The 12027-nt window shown below is 46.1% G+C and overlaps 4 protein-coding genes across 7 annotated transcripts; 3 read left to right on the forward strand and 1 right to left on the reverse strand.

The window, feature by feature from the left end:
- Window positions 1–355: 355 nt before the first annotated feature.
- Window positions 356–9136, forward strand: LOC143895075 (uncharacterized). Of its 3 annotated transcripts, none has more exons than XM_077401885.1 (5): window positions 356–540; window positions 7048–7221; window positions 7350–7508; window positions 8000–8192; window positions 8259–9136. In XM_077401885.1, the coding sequence occupies exons 2-5, from the start codon at window positions 7219–7221 to the stop codon at window positions 8657–8659; spliced, it is 756 nt and encodes a 251-aa protein (XP_077258011.1). In that variant the 5' UTR covers window positions 356–540; window positions 7048–7218; the 3' UTR covers window positions 8660–9136. The 3 variants fall into 3 exon arrangements, with proteins under 3 accessions (XP_077258011.1, XP_077258009.1, XP_077258008.1); XM_077401883.1 differs by lacking the exon at window positions 356–540 and adding an exon at window positions 6762–6896; XM_077401882.1 differs by lacking the exon at window positions 356–540 and adding an exon at window positions 6811–6952.
- On the forward strand, window positions 653–3651 carry Asciz (ASCIZ zinc finger protein). The gene is made up of 3 exons (XM_077401848.1): window positions 653–1651; window positions 1726–1934; window positions 2027–3651. Exons 1-3 carry the CDS (start codon window positions 1361–1363, stop codon window positions 3180–3182), a joined length of 1656 nt encoding a protein of 551 aa, XP_077257974.1. The 5' UTR covers window positions 653–1360; the 3' UTR covers window positions 3183–3651.
- L(3)04053 (lethal (3) 04053) lies at window positions 4070–6638 on the reverse strand. 2 transcript variants are annotated; one of them, XM_077401850.1, is made up of 8 exons: window positions 6317–6638; window positions 5647–6204; window positions 5363–5559; window positions 5212–5285; window positions 5043–5154; window positions 4855–4917; window positions 4604–4767; window positions 4070–4457 (listed from the first exon to the last, which is right to left on the reverse strand). In XM_077401850.1, exons 1-8 carry the CDS (start codon window positions 6636–6638, stop codon window positions 4325–4327), a joined length of 1623 nt encoding a protein of 540 aa, XP_077257976.1. In that variant the 3' UTR covers window positions 4070–4324. The 2 variants fall into 2 exon arrangements, with proteins under 2 accessions (XP_077257976.1, XP_077257975.1); XM_077401849.1 differs by having other exon boundaries at window positions 5638–6204.
- A 133-nt stretch (window positions 9137–9269) lies between the features above and the next one.
- On the forward strand, window positions 9270–11498 carry LOC143895074 (uncharacterized). The gene is made up of 4 exons (XM_077401881.1): window positions 9270–9548; window positions 9636–9732; window positions 10125–10471; window positions 10598–11498. Exons 1-4 carry the CDS (start codon window positions 9498–9500, stop codon window positions 10916–10918), a joined length of 816 nt encoding a protein of 271 aa, XP_077258007.1. The 5' UTR covers window positions 9270–9497; the 3' UTR covers window positions 10919–11498.
- The last annotated feature ends 529 nt before the right edge of the window (window positions 11499–12027 follow it).

Below are 12027 nucleotides of genomic sequence, written 5' to 3' on the forward strand. Positions count from 1 at the left end.
TTTATTTTCATATTTATTCCGCATGTATTTTTTGTTTTCGAAGACCGCCGAGATAAAAAGAGTTAATTTGTGTTTGCACGGAGAAATTATAGGGGGAAAAAAATTCGGTATCGACCGCTTGACAATTTTCGATTGGCAATCGAAGTAAATTCATCGCGCGACAATTGAATTATGATAATCTCAGGTTGATTAATTCTTATTATTTTAAAACCTGTTTTTTTTTTTTAAGGTCATAGACGACAACCGTGATCGACTGACAGAATTGGTTCTCCCCCCCCCCTTAAGATTCAACCCTCGATAAGCACTCGAGCTTCACCGAGAAGAGGAAAGGAAAAAAAAAGAAAAAAAAAAGAGAAACGTTATAAGCCAACAAACCACGCGATTACAAGCGGCAGATCAGTTGGATTCGTCCCACGACAATTCCGCCAGGCGGTCGAACGTTTCTGGAAGCTCCCGAGGCGTTGACGGGACACGTCGATCGCAGAACTTTAGACAGCTAGGATCACGTGGACGTCGGGCCGCGACGTACATACGTACAAGGTACGAGGTACGAGTAAAGTACGCGGTGGCGATTACGCGTTTTCTCCTCCTCAGGTAAAAATCAATAACACGGCTGCGCGACGTACGCGTTACATACGTGGGGTGCACGTATGCACGGTGATCCGCGGAAAAACCCGCCGGGCCGGAACCGTGCGACGTGCGACGTGCGACGTCGACGTTTACCGTACCGCGTGAGACAGCTCGCGTCGCTCGTGTGGATCGGATAAAGCTTGATTAAACGCGCGCGCTGTCACGCTCTCGATGCGCGCACTCGGCAGTCGGCACACGGCACACGGCACGTCCTCCGCGCGGGCGAGAATGCACCGAGTCAAGTATATGTTGGCGTACTTACGGCGTGTACGCGCTCGTCAATTCGACCGCGCGCGGTCCACTTTCGCGTCGCGTCGTCGCGTCTCTCCCGAGCGCTCGCCACCGCCGCTCGCCGCTGTTCGCGGACGGAAGGTCGATCGACCCGACCCGACCCGACCGGACCGACGACGGGACCGGGGACGAGCGAGACGTATCGAGCCGGGCCGCGAAGGAGGACTCGGCCGACTCGGTCCCGGCAACTCCGGCTGCCGGCGGCTGCGAGTTGCGAGTTGCGAGACTTGCGACAAGTAGCGGCAGGCGGCACTGGCGGCAGTAGCGCCGCGCGCTGACAGGCCGACTCAGCCGACTGCCGAGGGATGCGTACGGGTCACGGGTCGTATGGGTACTCCAAAAGTCCAAAAGCTATATCGGGCTAGGCGCGCCGGCGAGAGTTCCGTCTTCGGTCCGTCTCTCGTAAAATCGTGCCGCGAGCCGCGAGACATAACCCGCGATGCCGAGGGGATTTGGCCGACCGGCGGAGAGCGGCGCGTCGCCGCCCGAGAAGACGATCTGCCCATCGCCGGAAGAGCTGAGCGTGATAAACAACGATGTCAGGTGCGAGCGGTGCGGGCTCGTCTTCGGGAACGAGCCGCGCTACCGGTTGCACGACCTCAAGGTGCACCAGCGCAAAAAGTTGGACAAAACTGCCAAGGAAAATGCGCGATATCACTGCCCGGTGGAGTCGTGCGTCTACGCGGTCACGTCCCACAGATACTTCAGCACGGTGAAATACCTGAAGCAGGTGTGTGCATACCTCGAATGTTTCGTACGATTGGCGTGAGAGCTTAGCGTTGAGAAAGATTTTTCAATTTCAAGCATTATTTGAAAGTACACGCGGAAAAACGTTACGCGTGCGATCGTTGCGGCAAAAGCTTCTCCACCGAATCCGCTAAGAATGGGCATGCCAGAGTCTGCGGCGTGGATTTCGCGTGTTCCTGCTCAAAGACCTACGTCACGTACGAAGCGTTGCTCACGCACGCGAAACGATCTCTGCACGCTGTAACGGAGAAATATAAAAACTCAAGGTTCGTTTATTCGTCGTACCGCCGCGCGATTGTCGCGAGACGTTAATTGGAATTGAATAGGAGATTTACCGATATTTGTTGTTTCTTTGTAGACGCACCGACGCCGAGACGGCGCGAATCGTTTCACCGAGAGGACGCGCGAGCAAACCCGTCGCGATACTGCCCAATCCAGATAAATCTGGAAAAAACGGCAAAGATACCGACGTCGCGACGAAAAGTACGTCCGACGTCGGAGTACAGACGGACGACTGTAAAAGAAGCGGCAAGAAGATGTCGAATCCATCGAAATTCAACGACGACGATCCGCGCGACGCGAAACGTCGAACGTCTAAGCAAACGCAGACCGCGAATCTGTCCGAGGAAAAAACCTCCGGGAAATCGATGGAAACGCAAACTCCCCGAGCGAACTCGAAAGACTCGTCGAAGATGCGTAAACGCGGTGGAAGGTGTCGACGCGCGTTATCGAAACGATCGGAACGGACGTTGCTCAAGGAGGAACTCGATCTCGGCGACACGTTCGCGTCGGGCACGTTATTCCCGGCTAGTCCGCTGCCGCTTCGCCACGATGTCGGCTTGCAGGATTTCTGGGAGGAGAAGAACACTTCGAGCACGCAAACGATACCCGAGAAGGATATGTTCGAGGCATTCGACGATAACGTGACTCGGACGGAATTCGAGACGTTTTACAGCCGCCGCGGTCACAATCCTTTGATACGGGGCGTACCGAAAAGCACGGTGGCTTTAATGACGTTGCCTTACGTCGAAGACGCGTCGGCGGTCGAAGGATATTCTTTCGCTTCGACCGACGGGATGTCTCGAGCCGATCCTATGCTAACCGCCAAGACGTTTGACGACAGATTTAGCAGCATAGAAACGCAAACCGAGCAAGCCTTTTCCCCTTCGTACTTTTATTCCGACGCTCTGTCGAGATCGTTCGCCCTGAGTTCGAACATCGAGACGCAAACCACGGACGATCTGGACAACGCGGAGCAACTGCCGTACAGCGATACGTACACTCAGACGTGCGACAAAATGCTGTCCTCCGATTTAGGACTGTCCGACATACAGACTCAGACCGCTTGGTCGCGCGACGACGCTACGGTTTCTACCGAGACGCGAACAAAGTCCCCGATTTGCGAGACCGATTGCAACGTTCCCACGGGAGCCTGCAGATCCTGGTTAAATACGCAGACGAGTCACACCGAGACGCAGACCGATCTGTTCAATATTTTCGAGGGATTTGGATAAGTTACGTTCGCGCCGTGACTCGTCGTTCGCCGCTCGGTTCCTCGGGTTTTCGTCGGTTCGGTTTTCGCCTACAATTTTTATCTCTTCTTTCTCTTCCCCAATGTATATTATAGATACAAAGTTGTTCTCTCGAATATTCTTGACGATCCGTTTATCGCATTTTTTGCAATCTTTATTTTCAAGTCTATTTTTATTCGTCGTACAACATATATTTAAAAAATATGAACTTCAAATTCGTCGGTACCTGATTCTCGGAATTTGTTATTTTTATATTATTTATCTTCCGACTTTTTTATTTGAAACTTATTTTTATATCGAGTCTCAAATAAAAAAAGTTGGTAAACCGAGCACCACGAGTATAGCGTTATCCATCGGTAGCTGCACCCCGTACGCATTACGCGTACGTTCGAGTATATATCTCTGTACGTATCTATGTATGACGATTCAAAAATAAATATTGTAACGGCAATATGTATATATACATATGTATCGCGAGCTGAACCTATCGGTAAATTTACGGACTGAAATCGGACTAAATTTACATCCGTTTCGTATCTCTGTTTAAAGCCTCGCGTGTACGTGTCATATACGCGGTGTAAGAGTCTCGATATCTCTCTTGTCAAAAATATATTCTAGCTTTGCGTCACGCGCGATGCACGCAGGCGAACACGTTTAACGTCTGTCAGCTTTGCGATAATATCGCGTGAGATTCCGATTACTTTTCAAATCTACGTTTCTCATTCGTGTACGATATACGACCGAGAAAATATATTTCTTTAAATCGAGGAAAGTCACGATAACGTCGGAAATGTATCTGCATCTTTACCTCGTCATGGATATGACCGAATAAATTTTACAACGTGTCACAAATGCAAATATATAACGAGTCTTTCATAAATAATATATATTTATACGTTCGGGTCAAAGCGATCTTGCGTTAGAATGTTTGTCTGGGCAGCAGAAGGAAATGGGAATTAAAAATTCTGCAACGAATGACAACGATTGGACAATGAATTCTCATTGCGCTCGATGTATCGACCCATTGCGCGGCAATGCATTACCGCGTTAAATCGATCGATGCATGGATCAATTTATCATCGGTGAATGCGCAGTGAAATTACGGGGTGATGGGATAAATTCTATTATACCGCGGGACCGGCGGCACTGTCCTCATCGGAATCAGGTAAAAAGTCTTTGGTCCGGTCTTCTATCCTGTCCACGTTTTCGAGGGTCGACGCGAGTACTCTCAGATTGTCCACGCCGGACATTAATTGTCTGCAAAAGAGTATAAATCGAAATGTCGATCAGATTTCGAAAAAAATCGAATTGCGCACCCCTATTAATGATAAAAACACAGAATTCCGTTTTAAATTATAAATTATTTCGAGTAGATTTGATGGTCAAATAACTTTTAAGGATACCTGAGAGACACTTCGGCCGACGATGCAGCCGCGAATAAATCACGCGCGAGCCTTCTGACCGTGCGATTCACGTTGACGGCACCGGCATTCGTCTCACTTTGCCCAGCTGCCGAGATACCGGCTCGAAGTTGACCGTTCTCCATTCGTAGCAGAGATATCTCTGTCTAAATTAACAGATTCGCCGGCCACGCGATACGTTAGTTTCTTTTATTTTGTTTCGTTACGATTGGCTGGGCACAAAGAGTACTGACCGTTAAAACCTTAATTTCTTTCTTCAATGACGTGACAGTGCTTTCGGCGTTAACCGCTCGCTTCTACGAAATACAAATAGCGCGCTGTCATCGTTTCCCAACGACGCGTAATATAATCGATATGCGGGAATTGCGATTTACAATTCGGAATCTTTGTTTATCCTCACATCTCTCATCTTCGTACTTACTGTACTTCGTTTCAAGTTATCCTCGACCTGCTCCATCGCTTTTTCCAAGTGCACAGCCTCTTCGCGTTCGACTTCCTTTTTAGACAACGATTCGGCCTCCAACGAACGAATTCTGCAATTAACGCATCGATGATATAAAATAAAATTTGTTCCAGCAAGGTACGATTACCTTTCCATTTTTTCACCGAGTTGTCTTCGAGATGCCTCCAATTGCTGACGTAATATTTCGTTCTCGAGCAAAAGCTGCAACATAGTCTCAAATTCAATCTTCTCCGTATCATCTTATCCGATTAGATTTCTGCATTGCGCAACAGTCTCACCCTTCTCTCCGTGGATTCTGCCATGCTCGCGGTAGGTTCCGAATCTGTAGATCTATTGCGTATAGGACCGTCGCTTAAAAAGTCTGGCAGAGATTTATGGACGCTCGCCTCACCTCCTGACGGGAGATCGTCTCGCGAGGTTGCATTTATATTGGGATTAGAGTCGCGAAAGGGTAACGGTAAATCGAATGGAAATCCTGTAAAAGAAAATGCTTCTTATTTTTCCAAATTTTGCGGGAACGTACCTGGTATATCGTTCGAAACGTGAAACGCACGCGTAATACCTCTGTGCTCGGGACGGGGAAGGGAAGGCGCGGTTTCGTCGAGTCTATCCTCGAACATAGGCAAATCCAAGTGATTCGAGTGCGTCGCGTTCGACGCGGAATGATCTCTGTGCGGCAAGCCTTTGTGCGGCGTGTCGGTGAGATCAAACGATCGTAGATCGTCGCACAGGGCGTCGGAGTCGTTCTTCTTCGTCTCGCCCCGCAATCGGGACTGCTGCCTTTGTTCCACGCTGTTCAGCGCGAAATCCGGCAGATTATCCACGTCGGGCAGCACCGGCTGACTGTTCTCGTGATTCAAGTAACACTGCTCGATGACCAGGTGATCCTGCACAAAGTCCGGCAGCTCCGTCGGGTTTCGGCCGGAGTAAACGCCGCCGCCGCCGCCGCCGCCGCCAACGTTGTCCTCGTCGAGGACGCTGATGCCGGGGCTCGACGTGGTGGACGAGTAGACCTTGGGCCTTGCCCCGGTGTTGCGATAGTTGGTCTGCTGCGTGCCATTCTTCAGGAAGGCCTTAAAACTGAAGGGGTTGCTGTCGCGACGCGACGACGAGTCTTGACCTGCGAAAAACATTTTCAGCTTTCAGCTTCCAGTTTCAACGAAAAAAAAAAAGGAAGAAACAATTCACGGTCAAAGCGGGCGCGCGCGCGCGCGCGCGCAGTGAACCCTAACCTGTCGACTGTTCGACGGGATCGACGCGACTCCTGCCGAAGCGGTCGGACGTCGGCGACGGGTTGTTCCTGGACTGAGTGTCCCGGCAACGCTCGGGGGTCATCTTCTCCTCGTCAAACGGCGACGGGAGGTTCTTGGCGTTCTTGCACGCCGCCACGGGCCGCCAGGGGGTAGCGAGGCCGAAGGTGGTGGCCGTGGCCGTCTCCTCCTCCTCCTCCTTCTCCTCTCGTTCCTCCTCGTCGGACGACGAGCACCACACGTGGCGTTTCGGCAACGACGACCGACGGCACGAATCGTCGGTCTTCCTACCGCGGCTCGCCATAATTTCGCGTCGACGCTGCTACGACCGAGTCATTCGCGACGCTACCAGCCACGACCTCGCGGAGAGGGGTACGCGTGTACGCGTACTCGCGCCTGACCTGACGTTCCGTCACTGTCCGTGGCCGCCGCCGTTGACGCCTGCTGCCTGCTGATTAGGGTTAGGTTGGCTCAATCAGCAGCACTCTTGACTCCTCTTCAGCCCACCTCAGCCCCCGTTCATCTCTACCTGTACTCTGTCACACTTTCTACGGTCGAAACGGTATGGGGATGTATCTGAAATAAAAAGAAGAGAAAATATGCGAAGCGTAGAAAAATGTAATTGAACGAGCGGGGGGAGCTCCTCTCATCTCGCTCCTTTTTGGCGCGCGATCTTTTCTTTTCGTCACTAATTATACGCGGCTCTTTTTCAGACGCCGGAGTGCCGCGTGCCGATGCATCTCCCTCTCTCTCCTGGCCGTGAGACGTAGCGTTATCGATATTCTACGTTATTGATAGCCTGTCGATATTTACGCAGAGTCGCAACTTTGGAATCCGTATCGCGTGCTTGGATCGTCGTCGATTAGATAGCGCCTGGCAGAAAGATGGTGAATATAAATCTTTAATTTTAATCCGTTGTGAATCCTTCGCGTGGATAATAAATAATAGACGTTATATTAATATAAGTGCCTAAAAATAATTTAGAGAATACAAAATGATTCGGTCTTTGTTACAGTCTGATTATTGCATTTGCTGTAAGCGGTTGTCCGATGATAACTGCAGAAATGTATTTGACGAAAAATTGTTGATTGATTCGCAAGAAAAAGACTTACGCGAGGAATCCGACGGACATGTGACACTGAGGAATGCTGTCGAAGTAATTACTGGCTATACGGTGAGTATCGTATAACAATTAACGTGCGATTAATCTGCGCCACATAGCCACACGTATCATCCGCACCTTAAAGATAAAGAATCGTCTCTCCAGTTTTTGTCGAAATGGAGTTAATACATTTTTCGATATAACGGGAGCTTAAATTGCATAATGGTAAAGCGTCTTACATTCGTTATCAGTGTTATCACTAGTGCCTAAGATACAATGTTTAGAAAAAGTTGGATCGAAAATTTTTGCGGCGTCTAATTTTTAAATCGGATACAACCCTATTAAAAACATGTCGGTTAAATTACTTTATTAAAAAAATTAACAAATCAAGTTACTACTTTTATTTTATATCTAAAAAATATATCATTTTTCTATTTAAAACTTTAAACCTTGTTTTTTTTCTGACGTCACAATAATGGAGAGATATACGATTCTTTACCTTTAAGCTACAAATGTGTTTGTACGACAATTTAATATACAGAGCATTACATTCCCTTTTTTAGATATCGGAGATAGGTAAGACAATTTTGTGCGAAACGTGTTTTCACAAAGTGGAATCTTATATAAAATTCCGTTCCCAACTTGTCGCTTCGTTTGGAAGATTAAATAACGCCCAAATACTGGATCTCGATTCGTCAAGTTCCGAAAATGCAGAGATTACGAACACTTCGCTACTCTCCGAAGCATCTGACACAGGTTTGTTTGTAATAATATTGTATATAGTTATGCGTACGTATATTACCGATGGAAATAAAATTTCAGGATCAGATGCGTCCAAGGAGATGACGAACGTTAACGAATGCAACTACGTTTCAAACTATAGCGATCTATCGAGTAGCGAGGCTGAGAATGATTCTTCGCGTACCAATCTACAACTAACGTTCCATCGTTACGTTGACGATGCCTCTGATTACGGCAGTGATATCGATGATAATTTGAACGTTGATACGTCTCGTTCGAGGATTCAGAAGAGCGATATAGAATCAGACGTGAATGTATGTTCCGGCGAAGACGATGAAGTATCAGAGTTATCCGTTGAATATGAACGTAACGAAACTGTCAACGTCAGTTCGACCGAATCGGAGGAAGATTGCGATTATGGACCGACTTTCAAAAAAATTAAGTTTTCAAGTCGAATTTCATCTCCACCGATATTGTCTTAGGCATAATAATTTATGAAGGTGTACACTCGCGGTCTCTTTAATGCCTGGACACCGAAAATTGGACGCGTTTCGGAACACCCTCGAAAGCATGCAATTTTCTAACCGCTTCGAATTACTTAAATAATAACGTGTAACGTCGTTATTTTTATATCACTACGTATCGCTACTTTATTCAGAGTGCTGTATTTATTTTTTGTATTTTGTAATATCGCGTATTAAAATACTAACTTTGCACGCTCTCCTTTCAGCCAAGTTTTGTACGCAGATTCTGCACTACTTTACTTTCTTCGAGTTTGCTTAGCGGAAGTTTACGATACTTTCTATCGACGCGTATTTAGTAAGCGCGAGATACCTAAAAAATAATCGGCAATCAAAATATATGTAAAAAATATATATCGAACAATGTATCTGCTATTTTGTGTAATTATTTATAATCTTATTTTAAACCATGAATATGAATAAAATATTTAAAATCTATACGTACTGATTTCAAGTGATATTTTCTGTATTACTGAGAAATATATATCTTTATTTACAGCGTACAATTCTTATCATTTTATTCGTCTACAATTAATTTCATCACATTTTTAAAAAAGAATTGTAAAGAAATGTACTCGAATTTTAAAATAATATATGAAAACTACATAGCACTTGTAAATAAATATTTATAAAATCGCGAATAAATAAATCTTATTTTCTCGGTATATTTCTTTTAAATAATTGTGAATAGTTTCGCGCTGCAAAATTCACATCTTCTTTTTGTTTCATCGTCTGCTAAATATAATTAAAATACATATTTTTGAACATGTGACTGAACGCGGGACGTATTTTATCTTAAATGGCATCTTTTTGGTCCAGGCTCCAAATTTTCAGTTTACTCTCGCTAAATGTAAGATTTTATTTTGATTAATCTGTACACATATATGTATATATTATATAAACAGTGTGCGTTAATCATAATAATTATTTTTAAAAGAATAAACATAACCCCCGGTTGAAGCAACATTCGTGGCATTACGCTTATAACAGGAGATCGATATCAACTCTATCGAAGAGATCTGAGCGTTATTATGGTAAAATTTACTAAAAAATTACTTATATACGAAACATTGTGATAAAATTAAAAGAGAAGTTTGGAGACAAGTTCGGGATTTGTCTCTGTTTTTAATCCTCCGTCTGTATACGCGTGAGTGTATATACGGCGTCCGAGCGAAAACGATATACCCGCTCGTAACTGTAAAAAACTTGCGAGAAAATATTAAATAAACGATGCTTATCAAAATTACTGTAAAATCGTCAACTACAATGTAGACGGACGTTTCGTGAATTTTTTCAGATATTTTTAAATACTTTAAAGCAGGGAAAAATAGCGTCAAACGTGACAGACCCACGTATACGCTCCAAGGGTGGACAAAAAAAGTACAGACGGAAAGTTAACGTATTATTTTGATATTAATCTTAACAGGATTAAAGAAAAAGACGCGAGGTACCTTGAGCTTTCAAACGGCATTGTCGACAAAAACGAACAAGTTTGCGGGACGGAAGTCGACCCTTTGGGAATACGCGTTTGGTCCTAAGAGATCCTCAAAGAAACACGTTTGCCAGCTGGCCGAACGTCAGGAACAAACGCGTTCCGAGGAGGATTATTCGCGTTGTCGGGCGACACCGGGGGATGTGCCGGTCTATACCGATTCGGCTAAGTCGTCGAAAGACTCGAGAAGACTCGTAGAGCCGCGGCCTAAACCACCGCCGTCGTATAAATTGCCTAGAGCTGTATTGCTGAGCAGAGCGATGGTGGAAGGTTTCGCTGAGGTAAGAGAACGTTCATAGTTATACTTTTGTCACTATTTTTTAAAGAAAAAAGATATTTTTACAGACATTGCACAATGGTTATACTATACGTCATTAAGGATGATATACATATTTGTTAATTATTAGAAAGGCGCGGACTACGAGAGTAAGACGATGACACCTACAGCGTCTAGAAAATTGTACGAAGAAATGAGGCCGGCTTCAAATACCAAAGGGATCGCCGAGTATCGAGAGAACGTTATTGGACCGTCGGTGGATGTTGAACCGCGTGAGAAATCGACATCTCGTCGGGTGTCGATACCAATAAACGCTCATCGCGTTGCTACGGCGAAGATATTGCGCCAGGCGACGTCGCGGGAAGAGCCACGAATACACTCGAGAATCGAGCAACTTAAAATTTTAGTGAATGAGAAAATCACAAAGTCCCGCAACGTGCGACGCGAATAATAGATCCGGAATGTAAAAATTCCGATGCGGGCTATTAAATAAGCGATATGTACGCATATACCTTATACAAATTGACATACAAGGTGACTCGTTTTAATTTTATTAACCCTTCGTAGTCCAACTTGGGTCAATATGACTCACGCTCGTTTGGAGCTAAATATCAGCTATCGCGCGTTCACGATTTCTTTTTCAACACGTTGCCATTTGATTTCTCACAAAACCGCAGTCGTTTTATATTCTACAATGTTCAAGGTACGTTTTGGTACGTTCCAGAATTATTCGAACCCGATCGGACCGATGCCATTAAAATGGCAATCGTTAAAAATCGACCGCAGGGTCAATACGACCCAGTGTGACTACGAAGAGCTTCTCTCCCTCCGGTTCCGAAATATTCCAGTGGATAAATTAAAATGAGCCACTCTGTATTATACATCGTGTGGTTTTCTGCATGTAATAATAAAAGATCTGTATGCAATAAATAAATTATTCTTTCGCACTCTCAAATTTTGCTAAAAAACTATAAATTTTTTGCGTACATACTCAAGCTCGAGTATCGAAAGAAAAGATAAAAAAAGATCAGTGATTATAGAAAGGCAAAAAGGTGGGATCTTTGTTATCTTTGTTGTCAACCGTGGCGTTGAACCACGCGTCACGCGTCACGAGACAAACATGCGTGCCGCGTGCCGCTAGATGGCTCCAGGCTCAAGCCGTGGCCGCGAGCGCGAGCGCGCTCGGCGCCGTTCGCGTCAGTTCGTTCACGAGCGTTATTTTGTTTCGTCATTTTCTATTTTATTGTTATCCGCGAAAGGGAGATTGGAGATTAGCGAAATAGCGAGCCGCGTACGAGCGCCGAGCGCGCGTGAGGCGCGAGTATCTTTCTCTCGGGGTCACGAACAAACAGCGGAGGAAACTATATCTCGCTCCTCGTCGTCGTTGTCACCGGACGAGTCTCCCTCTCGGACGTAACCGCTGTATCGATCCGCGACACCGCTGGACACCGCTCCGTAGTCTGTCTGCCTGGCCCGGCCCGCCGCCGGCGCCCGCCGGCGCCCGCCTGTCGCAGCAGCGTTATATACATGGTAAGAGGTTACGTTGACTCCGTTAGCTCG

This window comes from Temnothorax americanus, unplaced genomic scaffold (genome assembly GCF_048541705.1).
Source record: "Temnothorax americanus isolate GAGA-0224 unplaced genomic scaffold, ASM4854170v1 Scaffold15, whole genome shotgun sequence".
Classification (NCBI taxonomy): Eukaryota; Metazoa; Arthropoda; class Insecta; order Hymenoptera; family Formicidae; genus Temnothorax; species Temnothorax americanus.

Coding starts and splice junctions, on each gene's coding strand:
- Asciz (XM_077401848.1), top strand. CDS start 1,361: ATGCCGAGGGGATTTGGCCGACCGGCGGAGAGCGGCGCGTCGCCGCCC. Junction 1,652..1,725: donor CGGTGAAATACCTGAAGCAG/GTGTGTGCATAC, acceptor TTCAATTTCAAG/CATTATTTGAAAGTACACGC. Junction 1,935..2,026: donor GAGAAATATAAAAACTCAAG/GTTCGTTTATTC, acceptor GTTTCTTTGTAG/ACGCACCGACGCCGAGACGG.
- LOC143895075 (XM_077401885.1), top strand. Junction 7,509..7,999: donor AAGTAATTACTGGCTATACG/GTGAGTATCGTA, acceptor TCCCTTTTTTAG/ATATCGGAGATAGGTAAGAC. Junction 8,193..8,258: donor CTCCGAAGCATCTGACACAG/GTTTGTTTGTAA, acceptor ATAAAATTTCAG/GATCAGATGCGTCCAAGGAG.
- LOC143895074 (XM_077401881.1), top strand. CDS start 9,498: ATGGCATCTTTTTGGTCCAGGCTCCAAATTTTCAGTTTACTCTCGCTA. Junction 9,549..9,635: donor TCAGTTTACTCTCGCTAAAT/GTAAGATTTTAT, acceptor TATTTTTAAAAG/AATAAACATAACCCCCGGTT. Junction 10,472..10,597: donor TGGTGGAAGGTTTCGCTGAG/GTAAGAGAACGT, acceptor GTTAATTATTAG/AAAGGCGCGGACTACGAGAG.